The sequence below is a fragment of the Hyperoodon ampullatus genome (genome assembly GCF_949752795.1).
Source record: "Hyperoodon ampullatus genome assembly, chromosome: 12".
Taxonomy (NCBI): domain Eukaryota; kingdom Metazoa; phylum Chordata; class Mammalia; order Artiodactyla; family Ziphiidae; genus Hyperoodon; species Hyperoodon ampullatus.
In genome coordinates, this window is record NC_136925.1 from 76,154,435 (window position 1) to 76,174,318 (window position 19,884).

Consider the following 19,884-nt stretch of genomic DNA (forward strand, 5'->3'; position numbering starts at 1 on the left):
TATCTTAGAGGCTTTTTGAAAATTTATCCAGGGACTTGTTTCAATATAAAGAAAAAGTAGTAATAGAAAGAATAAGGAAAATTATTTCTGGATGCTTTTAAAATTAGGATAGATCTCAAGAAAGATTAAGTCAGGATCTACATGAATAGTATAAAAATAAAAAGGCTTTAGGGCAATTGATGCCTTATAATAAAGGAGAATTATGTTTGTAAGCTTATGAGCCTAAGTATTTGTTGCTTTCTGCATCTGTTCCTGTACATAAAATTCTTATTTTCTGAAGGCATTCCAGTGGCCTTGGCCATAACACTAATCAGTCTTTTATTTCATTGCTACTCATTAGAGATTAAACTATTTCACATTAAGCTTGGTACCTTTTTTTGTTTAAAGAAAAGTAACTTTCCTCTTTATAGCTTACATCTTGAAGTTACTCACTATAAATTTATATAAATCAGGCATAATGACAGTTTAATAAGAACTTCAAGTCCTATTCATCCCATGAGAGTACTACTGTGACGTCTTTCAGAGAGCTTTGTGATTGCTCAGCCCTACGCCTAAGCCCTATAAAATGATGGGCTTTGAAATGCTGGTCAGGGTAGAGTGAAAAGCAGTTGCTTACAATAGTAGCCAACCCTCAGCCAGTACCAAGTTCTGGTTCAGCTCTAAGGGCAAGAGCACTGGTGGAGACTTTGTCGGCCTCACGGGACTTCAGCACCTGAGACAGCTCTAATATTATCCTTGGAACAGAAAGCTCCCTAGGAACACTACTCAACAAGGTAAGTGAAAACTTAACCTTTCTTCTTTTTTTTCTCCCCCTGCCTCTGGAACTTTTCTCAGGATATATTGAGTTTTTCTTTCTCTTGAAAAAGAATTTTACAGTGTTCCTCCTTTACAACAACAAAAATACAGGTTTCTAAGTCACCTGGTAAGTATAGAAATGCCTCAACTTCCCACATATGAATGGGTTTTCTGAATTCTTTAGTCGGAAAATGCTTTACCCTGTTTTTTCTTTTACTCAATGCTCCTTTAAAAATAATGTGTTAAAGTAGGGTTTTGAGTGTTTTTTTTTTTTTTTGGCTTGTATATAAATTTTTGACTGAAGGTTCAGTGGATACATTTGTTTTGGAAGTTTCAACTTGTTTTTTAGTGCTGTTCTTTCTATTTCATATGTTAGTTATGTGAACTTAAAAAGCATTTATTTTCCTCTTTAAATTTAAATGCTGTGAGTTTTACAGACAGCACAAGAAACAGACATCAAACTCCTAAATTTCTATTTAGAAACTATTTAGAAATGAAATGTGTAAGTGTATTAGATGTAAAAATATACAGGCTTTGTATTTAATATATTTTTCTTTTTATGGCAAAAATTATTTCAGTGGTAATATGTGGTTCAATTATTTTTTTGTATTAATTTTCACTACAAATTGAGTTAGTTTGTTCAAAACCAAACTCTTTACAGAGATTAAGCTCCATGTTAATTGTAACATCTACAATTAAAAGAGGAAAAAATGTATATACAGAATAATTTTATAAGGATATGTATATACATATATTATTAAATAGATGATGCTCCAGTTTTATATTAATCAGATACTAAAAATTTAGAGTAAAAGAAGAAACTTTAGTTTCTTGAAGTTGTTTCCTTAGTTAGAAAAAATACTAAACATGGATGTTACAATTTGTTATAAGGAAAGTCCCTATAGTTACTTCTAATACTATAAAAGTATTGCATTCAATATATGCTTGTGCCTAGTGAGAGATAGGCAGCAGTTGAAAAAGATCCTAATTTTTATTCAAACAACATTCATACACAAAAAAACCCTTTTGATATAAAAAGTAATCATATTGAAGTTTAACTCTTTCTATATGATGAAAATTACTTTTTCTAAACTCTGCAAGAGTCTTAAGACATTACTGCTAGACACTCAGAATTACCTTACTGGAACATCTGTGGTTGGAAAAGCCAATGTGATTCTCTCCCCTTTGAGGTACAGAGAGATGGAAACGAGAAGCAAACCCCAGCTACTCCTGTTCCTGATACTTTTCAGCGTGCTTTTCTCGCAGACATTGGCATGGCCTCTTTTTGGAGCACCTTCTGCTCTAAGGTAGGTTCTCTTTCAATTCAGAGAGTTGAACATTCCTTCTCCATGGAAATGGGAATTTCCTATATGTTATTTTGGGCAGCTCAATTTAAAAAATTAGGTGTTAGTTATTTAAATCTGTTGGTTAACATGTTAAGCAAGTTTTTTCAACTTCAGGTCCACATGATTATTCTGAGTCTTGGAATTCACTCTCAGGGCCAGAGAGACAGTGTCAATGATTAGTTTTATGGGTAGGGTGGATCACATTTCCGAGCAAGGCAGAAGGAGGGTTTGACTTTCCTTTCATTCAAAACCAGTTTTAGATGAGTAATGAGCTATTCTCCATTGCCATCTCAGTTCAGTTCAGTTTCTGTTGGAAAAATAGGTGTCTAGTTGCCTACCTCATTTTAGTTCATTTTCAAGATCAGTCAGCAAATAATCATAAGATGAGTAGTTGATTAGTGGAATATGCATAAAATCATGTTGGACAGACTAGGCAGAATCAATTTGTCAATATTAAAAATTGTGGGATAATTGATCTACTGAGACACCCTCCCCCAATGAATGAAGTTTAAGGGACTTGGTTTTTATCATAATTCCTTAGTTTTACTGCTCTCTATGTTGTGTTTCATATTTCAAGTTCATACAGTATAATACAACTCATCTTTAAAGCTTTATCTGAAATAAATTTATGCTAAGGAAGGAAACAGTAAATGGAAACTACATTAGTTTCCTTCCAGTTTACAGGGACTACTATATCTAAGGACAAATAATCACTTCTTTGCTTATTTTCTTATCCCTAATTCTTTGTTCAAGGTAGGCTTATGCTTGATAGAGTAAATAATCTCTTAGCTGTCAGTGGTTCTCTGTGAAGCCTGTTTAAAGCCAGATCATATATTGCTTTGATAATTAAATAGAATGAGTCTATCTGAATGGTTATATCACAAGAGATGAATAATCTCAAGAATGACGAAGTTTGCATTGATTGCTAGGCTTCATACTCAAAGAGGGCTGCTTGTTACTGTCTACCAGCTACTGCCTCACCAAAAAATACACAAGTGCCCAGCAGGCGACACACTCCTTAGAAGTTTACCCCAACAGTGAAAATATGCACACACTTTATTTTAACACTGTGCTGGTATTCAAAATGTGCATGCATTCACAAGTATAGTCATATTCCATGTATAGGCATGTCTATGCTTAGCCTTCCTGTAAAGCATTGTATATCCCTTATTAAAATTGTGTTACTACATAAGATTTGAAATAAAATAGCTCGACAAAATTCATTGAATTTGAGTAAATATTCAGAGATGGAGAAATTCTTCGGACTTGGTCAATACATAGAAATACATCACACCAAGGTGAATCTTTGAAGCAAAGTTTAGGGACTTAGAGAAAGAAAAATAGTTAATACTCAGCTCTTGAGAGATGTTGAGACAAGTAATACTGACCATCAACAAATACATGAATTGCTCCCAATTTTCATATTGAATATAAAAAGTTTTCCAAAGTTTCTATTTTGTATAAAATCTTTCTACCTGTGAACTTTGCAAAGTGAAGTTATTGCCAAGGAAGTGTACTTTGCTTCATGCTCTGAAAGACTGAACTAAGTAGCTCTTCTGGTACATAAAGCCTGTAAAACTTATATGGCATGTATTTTATGGGGTAAACAAAAATTCCACTATTTATACTCTCATAAACCATAGAAGCCATTAAATCAATTATGCTGTCCATATATTGTGAGTGGGTGATATATCCTAAGATTTTGAATAACTTAATTCAAATGTTTGTAAAACCAGAAGCACTAGCTTCTGAGAAAGGAATGTATTATACTTTACAGTATTTTTTCCTAACAGTGTGGGTGACAGAATGCCTTTTGAAGGAGCAAATGAACCTGATCAAATTTCATTAAAAGCAGAAACTGATGTTTTACAGAATACATTAGCTGAAAATGACACACCTTATTATGATGTATCCAGGTGAGTTCATTTTTATTGTGTTTTATTTTAGAAAATGCTTTTTTGAAATCTAAACATTTTGTTTTTGTGTCACCATGAAGCTACTCTCATAGCATAGTACTACAAGTTTCCATGTGTCATGGCTTCATTCAGCCTGATTTATTGAAGCTCTTGCTGCTGTACATGATTTTCATGTAGAGAGGTTGTAAGAGGCCAGACTGAGCAACTCATCCACTTATATTCTGTTGCATAAATTTTTAACATCAGAAGATGTGCCAATTCTTGTAAAACTATAGCATTTATAACATTCAAGAGTTTTACCTCTATGTAAAGAAAAGGTGTCTAATAATAAAAGCTATGCATTTCATGGAACCATTTGTCCAGAGTAGCATTCCAGTGTAGAGAGGGTAACTCTATACAAAAGATAAAGCCAAAACTATTTCTCATTTGGATGGAAAATTTGGTTGATATGCTCTATGATCCTTTCTATATTAAGAGATTTTGTTTCCAAATATTTTGGCAGAAGAAATAGCAAAAGGCATAAGAGGATTTTTTACTAAAATCTGGATAATTTCCCTTTGCATATACCTTTATTCAGAATAGAAGAAATAAAGCACCATAAATAAATAGAAACTAAATATATTTTCCCACCAGTATTTCTTAGAAGAGAATTAGTTTTATAGGTTCTACAAGAGAATATTATTTTAATATTGAGATATGCCTCTCAAAAAGCTAATTTCTTTAATTTTTCAAACTGTTGGGCTGGAAATATAGATATAAGTCATTAGAATAAGTCAATAGATTATATTGTTTATTGGGTTGTTAGAAAACCTCCTTTTGGATTTAAGTTTACATGAGGAGCTTTCAAATAAGTCGATGTTCCTTTTGTATCTAATGAGCCAAAATGATATTTTAGCAAACTATTTACAAAATAATGACTATTCTCTCTTCCTTGTTTCAGAAATGTCAGACATGCTGATGGAGTTTTCACCAGTGACTATAGTAGACTCTTAAGTCAACTTTCTGCCAAAAAGTACCTTGAGTCCCTTATTGGAAAACGAATTAGGTAAAGAGAATGTATTATTTTTTAAAAACATGTTATGATTATTAAATTTGACAATTATATTTTCACTGTAAACAATTTATTTACTTTATTCAAAATGGATAACTCTTGATAATGTTTAATTTAGTTATCAAATAATTTATATTCTTCAATAAAATGTACCAGGCCCATGGATTAAGAAAAGAAGTTTTCCTAGTAGTATCATACTTATTGGCTCCAGACACACTTGTTTTTCTTAAATAATAATCATTTATAAATCTGTATACAAACTGAACTAGACACAGTAAAAAATAAATGACATAGTACAAACTGAAGCAAATTTTAAGGTTAACCTTAGTGTTTGTGTTTTACTTCCTGCTCAAAGCAAACATTGGAAGATTCTGTCTTTAAATGGCCAATAACTGAATATGTAGAAGGTACTACTCAGAGTGGCATGGCTTCATAAAGAAGTATTTATTTTTTAAAGAACTTTTCCTTCCAATGGCAGAACACAATTTCAAGTAGTGCCCATTTTTTTTTTTGATAAATTATTCACTCAGTTAGGACAGAATGTGTCTAAAGGCACTCTCAGTAAAGGCCAAAGTATGTTGGATTATTCCTTGCTCCCCTATCCTTAGGCTTAAATGCATTTTTCTTTCAGTCTTTTTGTGATAGAAAATGAGTTGGGTGTTGGAATTTCTTTTTATCTGACTCCAAGAAATTCAGACCTTTGGTACCTTTATCATTTCTTGTTAAAATTATTTGGTTTCCTTATTCTCTCATTTCTTAACAATAGCATCTCAGAAGACCAGGGACCAATCAAACGCCACTCAGATGCAGTCTTCACTGACAACTATACCCGCCTTCGAAAACAAATGGCTGTAAAGAAATACTTGAACTCAATTCTAAATGGAAAGCGGAGGTAAAGAAACAGAGAACTTGCTAAAATGAGAAATTGTAAATGACTTTCAAAATAGAAGCTGCATATGGAGATGTCTCTCTTTCTCTCTAGCTCTGAAGCAGTAATTCTCAACCTTGGCTAACATTAGACTACCCTGGAGAATTTTGAAAATACTGATGTCTGAGCCTAACCCAAGACCAAATGCCAGAAAATTAGTGGTTCTAGGGATGCGGCTCTAGACCCTGGTATTTTTTAAGAGTTCCCCAGTTGTTTCTACTGTGCTTCCAGGGTTAAAAATGATGACTATAGAGATATCTAGTTGGAGTCTGGGAACAGGTTTTATCAAATGTGCTGATTTTTAAAACATGTAAAGGGCAGTCAACTAGCAATTTGGTACCACATGGAATTCCCTTTACCTGCATATTTAATATCTGTATTTTACCGAATTAAACCATGAATTATTTTGTCTTCTCAGATTCAGTAAAACCTATGTCTCTCCGTGGTGTGTAAATATCGGAGCACAATATATAGGACATGTGATACTCTCTCTTTTTATTCCAATTATTTTTGTTTAGATGGTGAGTATGAAGGACAATTCTGTTGGGTGAAATCAGGCAAGGGGCCTCTTTTTGCCCACCAGATTATAATTCTGTAAGAAAACTTTTAGACACTTGAAGATTGAAGAACCATTCATAGGTAATGACTCACCTGAAGGAGAATTGTTTATCTCCTAGTGCACTTTACAGAGCACCTAGAACAACCTGGGTCACACATCACCTCTCCTTTAGAAGCTTTCTCATCCAAGAGCCTTAACATGCACGATTCTCTCTTTCTGGTCTGCAGCAGTGAGGGAGAATCTCCTAACTTTCTCGAAGAGATAGAAAAATGATGAAAAAGTTCTTTGGAGCAAAGCTGCTGACAGCTTCCCAGTGGTGAGTATCACTGTCAGTTATTATATTCTAGTAGCAATCATCTAACTATTTAAGTAGGTTAAGAGTCACTTGGTAAAAAACATCTTAGAGTTCTCTCAGTGAGACCTCATCTAAGAAGGACACTTCTATCTGAAGTGGACCCCAGCTTAGGAAACAGCTTGAAACGATTCATGCAGTGTTCTGATAGCATGAAAGAGAAAGCTCACAATGAATAAACAGTTTGGTATCTCCTAGCTTACACAGACTCATTCCTAACCTTCTGATGAGATATGAAAAAAGACTGACTCACACTAATGAGAAAAACTGGCTTTCTCTTTGATAGTCAAGCCATGCTGCTTCTATTAATTTAAGGTCTAGTCCCATGATTGACTGTTAACATCTCATTTAATTTAAGAATAAGGAAACACCATAAAATTACAGCGTGGCTCATTATTGTGAAAATACCAAGACAGTCTGGGTCTCACTGTGTTTCCTAAAACATAGTAAACTTCATGCACTGAAAGTCAAATTTAGCTTATTTTACCTATGAAGTCAGTGTGGGTACAACGACTCTAATAATATTCACTGTAAAACATTTTTTGAGTAGAGAAAACACGAATAGATTTTATCCTTTGTTAAGTGATAAGATTGTTATCAAAATTGCTTTTATGTGAACATGGATACAAGGCATATTTCTTTCCTGAGTTACATTACTGTTTATATTAGTTCATAAAATATTTTTATAATGCTTGGTAAATCTTTAAAGAAATTTTGTAGCATCACTATATCAGGTTGTCAAAAATTTCTCTAAAGGACTCCAAAAAAATACTTTTGGTTTTGTGGATCCTATGGTTTCTGTAACACCTGCTCAACTCTGGTACTGTCACATGAGAGACACCTGTAAGATATATGGTCAGGGGTGCTATATGTGCCTATTCCTCATCATGCATAGACATTTCAGAGAAACGAATTCCTCAAATGCTCAAAAAAGAAAGCGAGTTACATATAACTTCTCGAAAAAATGTTTATAAAAATAAGGTTTTTCCAATAAATTAAGAAATACAATAGGCACTACAATATAAAGGAGGATTAATTACTCTGTCTTTTTATGAGTTTCCATCCTCCATTCTTTGCTTTTTTGAATGGGTGACATTGGACAAATTATTTTAACAGGAAGTTTTGTTGGTCAACCAGTTGTGAAAATTACAAATGGGTAATTATTTATGACTAATTAGAGAACCCCTTCACATTCTGGCTTCCTTTCCAACAATAAGTCCTTCGGAAGATTGCCTCTTGATATCCCAAAACGCGATCCCCTCTTAAAAGCTGATGATGAGGGGCTAGGAGAAATATTTATCAAATGAGTGGAGAAGTAAATGAAAGTAAGAGGCTGTAAATAAAAATGTTTTTATGCTTAAATCACCATTTCTTTCTTTTTCAGAATTCTTGAAGGAAAACGATAAGCAAAGTATTTCTATTTTGAGTTCTACATAAGTAATTCAAGAAAACAACTTCAATATCAAAACCAAATAAAATATGCTGTGTTGTGAATGTTGTGATTTATTTTACTCTGATGTAATAATGTGATGTTTACATTGTAAATATTACTTGTGAGTTCTAAAATTTGTCTTTAACTCTTGAGAATCCTGTGATTTCATATGCTGTGTATCCTTTCTAACAAAAATATATTTAATGATAAGTAAATACTAAGTTACTTCCAATTATATGAGGCTTTTTGGAAGGGTAGTAATAGAGCAAAATTGATGTGTTTATTTATAGGACATACTTAACTATTCAAAAGAGTGGAGCAGATAATCAGCACTTCTAAATTTGAATGTTGAGCAGATAGGATGCTGTGTCAAATAAACTTCAGAGTGTCTAAGAGAATACCAAAAACAAAGAGACATTCTTCGAAAAAGATTTTCAGAAAATGTTGTAGGTTTCCACATTCTTAGGCAGCATTCGTTTTGAATGAGATTTTTACACCTCTCAATTTTGGATCTCTTATTGCCAAAAACTCTCTTCTGATTGAATGTTTCAGTTAAGGAGAATGGCCTCTACTTCTGACACTGGACTTTTCCTTTATGCTTGTGTTAAGTATGTGTAACATGTAAACTGAAAGGAACATTTGTTTCTCAGTGATAAATATTTTTTCCATAATCTCTCAGATAATGCTTAGGTCATATCAACTTTCTTCAGAGAAAGCACTTTTGGAGAAACAACTATTTTTCCAAAATGATTGTAAGAAATTAAATATAGAAAATAAAGACCTTTGGTTATCATTGCATACACTTTCTATTGTTTTGATTCTTTTAAACGATGCAGCAGTAGTTCATTTTAGCTCTAAGTTTCCAGGAACTAGATAGTTTTTGTGATGTTTGAGGTAGGATTATGTTTGATTTTGGGTGTGTCCTAAAATAACTGTGACTTAAATAAGAGAAAAATTTCTTTCTCATACAAGGCCAGAAGTAAAATGTCAAGGGTTAATATGATGGTTCTGCTCCATGAAGTCCTCAATAATCTAAACCCCTTCCAACTCACCCCTCATTTCCTAGGACATGGCTCTTTTCTTCATGATCCAAAAATGCATCTAGAGATCCAGCCATCATACCCACATTTCAGGCAGCAGGATGGAGGAAGAGGTGTGGAAGAAAAGGGAGGAAAGAGTACATGATTGTTCTCTCTTAACTGATATCTTACTTGAGTATAATAGAGTTTTATGGTCACAGTCATTTGCGAAAGAGGCTGGGAATTTTTTTTTTTCTGGATGATCATGTGCTCAGCAAAAAACTGGGGTTCTATGAATATAAAACAATGAAAGAAGAGATTCATACAGGGATTTTTGAAAATCTCAGGCTATGCATCTTAAATTCTCACCAAAAAAGCTTAACGAAATGACAAGCAAAGTGAGAGTCAGGTAGACCCTAACTATTAATGACGAATCATCATCACAGGCAAAACTTTGCTTGGTTTCATTTGCTAGAATTAGAACAAATGACTATATAAGGAGAGACTAATCTAGAACTACTAGTAATTGTAAAACCGTTTACACAAGTTGAAGTGAATTGGACTAACTACCTTTTGTTCATATCTGATTCTACAAATTATTAGATCTTTGTTAAATTATTAGATCTTTTCTATGCAAATCACTGCAGTGAAAACAGAAAATGTCTAGATGTTATTTGCACACAAGGAGCTTATAAAGATCAAATGGGGACATAATTGTAGTGCAATTTGAATGAGAATCTAAAGAGTTTTAATTTTATCTTATTAATGGCAATATTTTCAACTCATTTTCTATTCCTTCAAGAAACATTTGTTGAATGACTATGATGTACTAGGTGGATATCTGAGAGATGAGTGTTCTGGGCATAGGCAAGAGCAGGTTCAAGTGAGGGAACAGTCCTGACGCATCTGCACAACAAGAAAGGCAGTATGGCTGGAGCAGTATGAGCTGGACGAGAGCTGAGGAGGAGATGAGGTCAAAGGTGTTACCAAAGATCGGAACTTGTGGGGCTTCACTGGCTACCACAAGGACTTGATGAGTGAGATGAGGAGACATTGCAGAGTTTTGGATTTTCTGAAATGCTTTTTAACAGGATCATTTTGGCTGCTACACTGGGAATAGGGTGAAGGGGTTCTAGGGGTGGAAGTTGGGACACAAATGAGGAGGCTACTGCTATAAATCACATGAAAGATGATGCGACTACCAGGGCACCAGCAGTGCAGGTGGTGAGAAGTGGAGTCTGAATACATCTTGAAAGTAGAGTCAAGTTTTTTGCTGATAAATGGAAGATAAGAAAGAGGAAAGTCAAGAATGATTCCAAGGTAAATGACCTGAGCAACTTGAAGGATGAGTTTTCTATTAAATGAGATGAAGAAGATTGTGGGTAAGGAGGTTCCTGGTGAAGATGAGGTCCATTTTGGACAGGTGAAAGCTGATGTTGTGTAGAGTTGGGGATATCCGTGAGGGTTCTGAGGAGATGCTGGGCTGGAGATAAACTACTGGAAGACTTCAGTATGCAGATGGGATTTAAAAGCACAAGACAGTAAGATCACCCAGGAACTGAATGAGGCTAGAGAAGAATCTCAACACCTGACCCCTGGGTGTATTCATTCACTCAGGCTCCCATAACAAAGCACCACACATGGAGAGCCTTAAGCAATAGCAGTGGATTGTTTCACAATTCCAGAGGCTAAAAGTCTTGGATCAAGGTGTCAGCGGGGTTGGTTCCTTCTAAGCACTGTGAAGGAGAACTGGCTCCCTTCCCTGGCCTCCCGTGGTTTGCTGGCAATTTCTGGCTTGTGGGAGTGTTACCTCAGTCTTTGTCTTGATCTTCACATGGTGTTCTCCCTTTGTGTTGTGTGTCTCCAAATGTCCCCTTTTTTTATGAAGTCACCAGTCATATTGGATTAGAACCCTTCCTAATGAATTCATTTTAACTTGGCTACTTCTGTAGAAACCCTGTCTCCAAATAACATCACATTCAGAGGGACAAGGGATTAGGACTCCAACATATGGATTTTGGGGGACTCAATTCAACCCATAACACTGAGGCATGCCAACATTAATAGGCTGAGGTGCTGAGGAAAAAATGAGGTAAAAAGGAATGAAAAGAGAAGCTAGTGAAATAGGAAAAAAAAATAGGAAAGTGTGTAAATCTGGAAAACAAGTGAAGAAAGCCTTTCAAGGAAGAAGGCATCCTTAACAGATTTAAATGCTGCTGTTATGCAAAATAAGATTCATTGGGCTTCCCTGGTGGTGCAGTGGTTGAGAGTCTGCCTGCCGATGCAGGGGACACGGGTTCGTGCCCCGGTCTGGGAAGATCCCACATGCCATGGAGCAGCTGGGCCCATGAGCCATGGTTGCTGAGCCTGCGCTCTAGAGCCCACGAACCACAGCTGCTGACCCTGCGAGCCACAACTACTGAAGTCCGTGCACCTAGAGCCCGAGCTCCGCAAAAAGAGAAGCCACTGTAATGAGAAGCCCGTGCACTGCAATGAAGAGTAGCCCCTGCTTGCCACAACTAGAGAAAGCCCATGCACAGGAATGAAGATCCAACGTGGCCAAAAATAAATAATAAATAAATTTTAAAAAGAATTAAATTTTAAGAATCTACATAAAAATGTTACTTGTTTAAAGGAATTCACTTGTATTAATTTGCTAGGGCTGCCATAACAAAATGCTATAGGCTACATGGTTTAAATTTAATATCTCACCATTCTGGAAGCTAGAAGACCAAGATCAAGGTGTCGCCAGTGTGGTTCCTTCTGAGGTCTCTCTCCTTGGCTTGCAGATGGCCGTCTTCTCCCTGTGTCTTTACATGGTCTTCCCTCTGTGCATGCATATATCTGTGTTCAAATTTCTCTTTATATAAGGATACCAGTCATATTGCATTAGGATGCTCCCTAATGACCTCATTTTAACTTAATTACCTCTTTAAAGACCCTATCTCCAAAGAGTCACATTCTATGGTACTGGACGGGTAGGACTACAACATGTGAATTTTAGGAGAACATAATTCAGCCCATAGTACAACTAATGTCAAGTCAAAAGCAAGAGCAAGAAACACTGATGTGTGGAGTGCCTTTCTTATAATGTTGTTGATATTAGGAAAAAACAATCTTTAAATATTATAGAAATGTACAATTTTGTCACAATATATCAGTACATAATAACAAACTATGCCTTTACTATTATGTTTTTGTTATAGAAAACGTCTGAAACTTTCAGTGCGATCTCATCCTAGAAAAATCTTCACTTTTGTTATTATGATGATTCATTATTATTTTAGAAATAATAATTCATTATTATTTTAGAAATATGTAAATAAAGTATATGAAAAATATGTAACAAATTACTTGGGAAATTCCTGAGAATTGCGACCAGTTCTGATTGATCTTTCCTGTACACCAAAGATTAATATTTGTCAGGAATTTGGAAACACTACAACTGAGGGCAAGATTGTGAGAGGGCCTGAACAGAAGGACATGTATAGAAAGTTTACACACAAGATTGTTGACTTCCCATGCTTGCTGGAGAATGCTGAAATACCTAGATGCCCTGAAGGATGAAAATCAGAGGGTTATTCTCTTAAAAATGGGGGAAAAAACTGGCTGGGGAGAACTAGGATGGGTAATGTGGGAGCTGATGTCCCAGAATTAAGTCTTATTCCATCTAGGCCACCCTGAGTCACATCCATTTCCCCAACTGCTCAGCCTGGAAAGAAACCTGCCTTCAAATAACTTCATCCATGTACCATACAGTGACTCGATTCAGACTTTCTGCTACTGCTTCTTTTGTTTTTCCTCCTGTATAGTTCTTTAATCATTTATCCAAACGGACCTCAAGTTAACGATGGTAGGTACTATTATAAATCCTGAATATGAGTGAACAACCAAATTTCTCCAGGCCTTTGATAAAAACTTGAAGCAGGAAAGACCCAAGTTAAAAAATTGAATATGGATGAAAAAGAACGTCAGAGAAGAAAAGACAAAGTCTAAGAGACAATTAAGAAAATATTGCACAGATAATACAATACCTGATGTAGGAACAGAGAAAAGAAAAACCTCTTAGACTTTAAAACTCCCTGAATTAAAATAAAATTTAAGAAGAGAGTTGTAGGTCAAAATCAAACAAATTGCCTAAAATGTGAGAGATAAATTTAGAAATAAAAAATGAGTCATAGATAATCAAAAGAAGAAGTCTTGCATCTAATAAACAGAAGTTTCAGAAAAAGAGAATGGAGAAAAGAGAGGGGAGAAAAGAATCAAAGAAATATCAGAAAAGTCATTTTTACCTTCCTTAGATTGTACTTCTCATGAGGTCTGACTACACATCTCTTTTATTTACCTATGAATGCATGCTGTTTACTATATAAACTGTTACAGGATGTCTAATAGTATGATGAATTTTTCAGTTTAGGACTATATTCTTTTGTAATAGGCATCAAGTTTTCCCTGATAATGAGCTCCTAATGTAACAGATTAACTCCTAAGCATCTTAAGCATGTTTATATTACATGTATATATTACAACTTCCAGGTGTGATAAATTCCAAATATTTAGTTTTCTAAAATCTCTGTAAGCAAAGTTACATATCTTCTTCTATAAGTTTTTATGTAAAAAAACTACATATTACTATTAATATTACTATATACTGAAATTTATGCTATAATATTAATATTAAAATAGTATAAAAATTACTATTAATATTACTATATACTATTAATATTATGTAGAATATTCTATAGCAATAATACTAACACATACATGCACATTCTGTTCCTGGGTTTCAGAAATATGCTACAGGATGTCTTAAAGATAGAGACTAAGAAGTTTATAATACTATCTATGAATTCCTGAGAACACTTGGAGCTGCACATTTTAGTAGAACTAAATTTTTTAAAAAAGACACTCCAATTATTTATTTGCCTATTCTGGTTTGGTGCTCCAAACTCAAATGGTACCCTCTCTGGTTAACTGACAGTAGCTGCAATTGCTTGAAAGGAGAGAGAGGGAGAGACACATTAAAAGCATCTGCCTTTTGACAATCCTCCGTTAACAGCTTTCTCTCCCTGACTATTAGAAAACATCTCCTGGGTCTTTCTCTTTTACCTTCTGTAATTGCAAGTCTCTTGTAAGATGCATCTCCTTTCATACTTTAACTTTTTTCATTTTCTCTCCAAACAGTGGTGCTTTTTCTTTTTCTCCTCCTTGGAAATTCGCCCTGGTTCCATAATCTTGCTCCTTTTTCTTTTGCTCTTCTGTTCTCTATAGCCTTGCAGATTCATTTACTTGGGCATCTTGCTCTGCTGCTTGCTCTACCCACATGTTAACCTCATTTGTTCCTGTGACAGAATATTCACATAGATCTCCTAAGATTTCATTTTGTGTCTTAGGTTTTCTCTCCATTAGGCCTTACACACAGCTGACACTGGTTAAGATAGATTTCCTGCTTTACATTTTATTTATCTTTCCAGTTAAAAAACATAGAATCTTTGAGCTAGAATCTGCCACTGCATGTAAGGTTATAATTTACTCCTGGTGAAATAACTATGTCATTATTCTTAGTTTTTACCTGGAAAGCATTTCGTTCTTACCATGACACTTTATACAGATGAAGAAACTTAGCCATATCTCTGTAGACTTGAGTAGAGATGAATGAGATAGAAGTTTGGAGCAGTGATCATATTCTCAAAAAAGAGAATTTATCATAGATGGGTAAGTCTGAAATTGTGTGCAGGTAGTGAAAATAAGACCAATGGAATAGAACTGAGAAAATTCCCATTTTAAGGTCTCAGCTCTTGTTAAGCAACTGATTGGACAGGAATTAGCCTGAAAATACACCTGCAAAGTAAAAGCAAAATGGTAAATAAAAGGTGATAGCCAAAGTTGGCTTCCATGATGGGGCTACTATAGTAATCTGATTTTAAAGCATTATGATGACACTACATAATGATTTTTAAAAATGAAACATAAGTGAGTATTTTATTTCCCAAACTGAATGTTATTTACTATACTGTGGGATATAACTGTCAAGTTACTTATAAGTAGCAAACATGTTTGGAAACTGAATAACAATATGACTAATTTGTACTGAAATCATATTACATGGATCATGTTAAGTCAGTGAATTATAGGTAAAAAATTAAATTCGAGGTTTTGCCAAGGTCCACACTTTCTTTTGGGAAGTAATGCACACGTATCAATGATAAAAGATGTACTGGAACAAAAAGTAAAGCAGAAACATCATATTTGTTCTGTATCCCATGGCTCTCAGTGAGGTACTCATGGCAGGGGCTAAATAGGAGAGACTTTTCTCAATGGATAACGCCCAGGTGACCAACACCTTCCACACTTTAGCTTGAATAAACTAGGAAATTTGTGTCATCACTCAACATGTGTTTGCGATAAGAAAAGTTGCTGATTGATGCCATTCTTGAGTCCATGTCATGAGAAGGAAAACATGACTCTAAAGAAATGGGTGACTAGCAAATAACACGTCCAAGTGTTCTTGGTTTTCTGGCTGGGTAAGGGCTAGCCTGTGTATTCAGGTGGCTTTGGAGTGTAAAGATGAATGCTTTAGGGACCTCTCTTCTCTATAACTTCTCATATCACTATATATCCTCATTGGTACCCAGAAACTCATTCTTGGGTTTGACAATGAAGCATTGGTCGATGACTATGAAAAAGCAGTATAGGAATAGAACTGAGAGCCAGAGCTTGTGACAAAACCACAGTGAACTTCACACCAGAGCAACCTAAGTGCCCACACTGAATCTAAGAGTGCAAGTCATGGGCTGATGCAATGTTAGTGCCTACTTTATTATTGCCAGTGTAAGGTTTTGATTTACTACAAGAAAGAGCAGAGGCCAGCTTTCCTCACTGACTCAAGGGGTCCTGAGGACAACGTTCTCACTTCTTGGATTCCCCAAAATAATTTTAGCTTCAGGATACTGAAATGAATGCTTAGGAACTGTCGTGAGAGTCTACATCTGCAGGCAAGCTGAGAAGCAAGATGAACTTTTCCAGGAATCAAACACTGAGGGTATTAAAGTGGGAGAGTGTTTGCATAGGGCTCCTTCCCCAGGGCCATTCTGCAGCTCAGGAGCAGCCTGGCTCAGGGCTTGTATTTGGTCCCTCTTGGCCCGGTGACCTTTCTCTTGTCCATTTGCCAGAACAAGGCAGCACCTCTGCTCAGAAGGGGGTTGAATGGCCCCAAGAGCCTGCCTCATCTTCGGTCAACAATTTACTCCTGCTCCCTGGCCAAATTTCAAAGATCCTTTGCTTACTATTTCTACCCACAGACCAACAGAAACAGAAACAGCTCTTCCTGTTCCAGTTTAACTAAAACACAGGGAATATTGACTCTCAAAGTTTATTTTTTTCTGAAACATAGCTTCAAGAATCCACACAAATAGATCTCTATTCCATGCTTCAATTTCCCACATTTCTTTAGCTATTTCTCACTTATTATGCTTGAAATGCTAGCAAGGAAATCATAGAATAGGATTTTGGGAAAAGAAAATTATTAGTGAAAGTAGTTCATGTGTGAAATGTATAATTCAGTTCAGATAAAAGGGAATCCCATCTCAAATTCTAACTGTGATTCAGAGCACAGAAAATTGTTTGGGAATTTTGGATTATTCAACATGAGTTAATCCTGTTCTATCTTATTTTAATGAGATCATTTTAATTCATAACATATTACTAGAGCCAAAATTAAAATAAAGAAATGTTATTAGAAATATATGATATATAGGATATTAAAACTATTCTAAATATTTGCTATACTCTAGTCAAAACCCAGTGTTCTCATTGGCAGTATAGCGTACCAAAGTCCAACCAAATTCCAAATTCCCTAATCCAAAAAAATAAAGTAGGAATTAGTTAACTTTATCTTCTAAGTTTAGAACTGCATTTCTGCTGCTATTGCTACTGTAAAATTTTTTCTCTGTTGATCTTCACAGACATTTAATGACAGTCTACAAAAACAAAACAAAACAACAAAATCATAAAACTCTTGGTCCAATAATGGGGGAAATTAGAAATTTTAAAGGATTTGGGCAAATTGTGGCGATAACTGGAAGTTATTCTCACAGCCACTGCAAGTCTTCCTGCCTGTTCTTACTACTCTGAGACTTTTCAAGAATATAGGATTATGTAAAATATTTCCCATATCTGTTGACTAGAAGGGGCATAGTCTACAAACTATAGCTAAATTTCTGGGTCTTCATAACCAAGCAGGGGTGAAATTGGGGCAGGGCTCAGATGGGCAAGGGTTTGTGGGAATGGGGAAGCTGTGGGGATCACAGCTTACCTAGTCTCTCACTGTACCCTGAGGTAGATAAATTGATCCCACTGTTTTATAAGTGATCTCAGCAGTTTGAATGGAATGGCTATCCTCCCACATACAAGAGGTTTGACTGGTTCTCTCATATTCTCCTGCTCTAGGGGAAGCTTATGAACCTCTGGAGTCCTCCCTAACTCTCTGAGAAGTCAAGCTGGGGTGCTTGCAGGACTCACTGAGAAGTCATTCACCGGGAACACAGAGAAATGCCCATAGGGGATGCTGGAAAGTCACCCCCAGGGGACACTGGGAAATGCCCACTGGGGACTCTGGGAAGTAACCCACTGGGGATGCTGGGAAATGCCCACAGGGGACTCTGAGAAGTAACCCACTGGGGATGCTGGGAAATGCCCACTGGGGATGTTGCTGAAACTGGCTGGAGGTGAACTCTGCTGGGTGTCACACAGGCTAGCCTAGCACTGCAGGGTCAAAAGGAAAGAAGCCATACCACACCCAGGGAAAAAATGTTTTCCTCCTGCAGTGTTCCTTCCAGTGCCCTCTAACTCAAGTATCTCAACATAGCAATAAACACTGGCTTTGGAGCTGAGAGGCAATAAATTAACAACTGGCATAGGTATATACTCAGAAGAGACTCATTATCTTTTTATTCTCTTCTAAATTAGTGTGAAAGTAAGAAAACCAATAAAAATGATAGAATTTTTTACTTAATGTCTCTTTCAATAAATCCTTTATGTTTTATTCATAATGTTTGAAAAATACCCTTAGAACAAACTATATTGGAAAAAAATTAAAGGCAATAGCAGAAATCAACAAAGTAGAAAAGAAGGAAATAATAGAGAAGGTCTACAAAGTTTGTATAACCTTTCTTTTTATTTGAAAATATTAATGAAATGTTAAGAAATGTCTAGCCATACTAATCCAGAAAGGAAGAAATAAGGTGTAAAGTCACATACAAAATATTAGGCATGAAAAGGAGAAACTAACTGTGTATAGAAAAGTGATTAAAAATATAAGAAGAGCAATTTCTATGACAATAAATTTGAAATTATAGACAAGATGGACAAATTTCTACAAAATTTTAGTTTATCAATATGTATTTAAGCAGGAAGAGAAGAATAAATAACCTTATAAATATTAAATAAATTAGAGAGTTTTTTTTTAACATTGTTATGGATTGAATGTGTCCCCTCCAAAATTCATATGTTGAAGCCTTAATTCTCAATGTGATGATATTTGGAGATGAGATCTTTGAGAGGCAATTAGGGTTAGATAGGGTCATGAGGGTGGGGCCTTATGTTTGTAAGTCCAATTTGTTCATAAGTCCAACAAAGTTAACCTAGGTACCCAGCTAACACAATCGGCTATATAGTATTTTACTGTAATAGGTTTATAATACTTTTCACACAAATAATACATAAAACACAAACAAACACAAAAAATAAACATTTTTAATCTTACAATACAATACCTTGAAAAGTACAGTACAGTACCAGCTACATCACTGCTGCTCTTACGCTTGCTTACGGTCATCCTGGACTTGAAATAAAGATACTGTATTACTGTACTCTATACAGTACTGTACAGTAAAGTACACAAAAACACAACCACTTGTAGAGGATGCGTGCATGTGACAATGTACACCAGACGCATGAACTAACTTATGTAATTGGACATAATGAACACAAGTTCACAACTTTGAAAGTTCACAACTTGAAGGTTCATATGTAGGGGAATTACTGTATTGCAATAATGAAGAGAGATTGAACTCAACTCTTCTGAAACAAATGGCAGGAGGGTTCTTAAGCACTGAGGTGAGCTCGTGGAAGAAAGACCACAGGATATTAAGAAGGAGATTGATTAATGTGAGTAGGCCATCTGTGTTTGCTAACTGATGCTCATCAAAGTTAGGCCCCTACCTTTCCACTGAGAATGGGAAATAGAGGCACTGTCTCCTTGCATGGTTACATTTCCAAGGAATGGCTCCCAGGTCCTTGTTAAAGACATTTCTGGGTTATAAAACTGGTCAGACGCTGACAAAAGATGTGTCTACATTTCAAGGGGGTGGAGACAGAATGCAATACAAACTATCTGAAGTAAAAACTGAGAAAAGGGAGTTTTAGAGCATATAGTCAGGAAGAAACCTGTCTATAAAATTTAGTCATACTGAGGGAACATTAAGGC

The 19,884-nt window shown here is 35.5% G+C and overlaps 1 protein-coding gene across 1 annotated transcript; it reads left to right on the forward strand.

Annotated features, from left to right (window-relative positions):
- Window positions 1-1,995: 1,995 nt before the first annotated feature.
- On the forward strand, window positions 1,996-6,868 carry VIP (vasoactive intestinal peptide; the record flags this gene model as incomplete). Its single annotated transcript, XM_079716904.1, has 5 exons — window positions 1,996-2,102; window positions 3,935-4,057; window positions 4,998-5,102; window positions 5,875-6,000; window positions 6,823-6,868. The coding sequence occupies 5 exons, from the start codon at window positions 1,996-1,998 to the stop codon at window positions 6,866-6,868; spliced, it is 507 nt and encodes a 168-aa protein (XP_079573030.1).
- Between the last annotated feature and the right edge of the window lie 13,016 nt (window positions 6,869-19,884).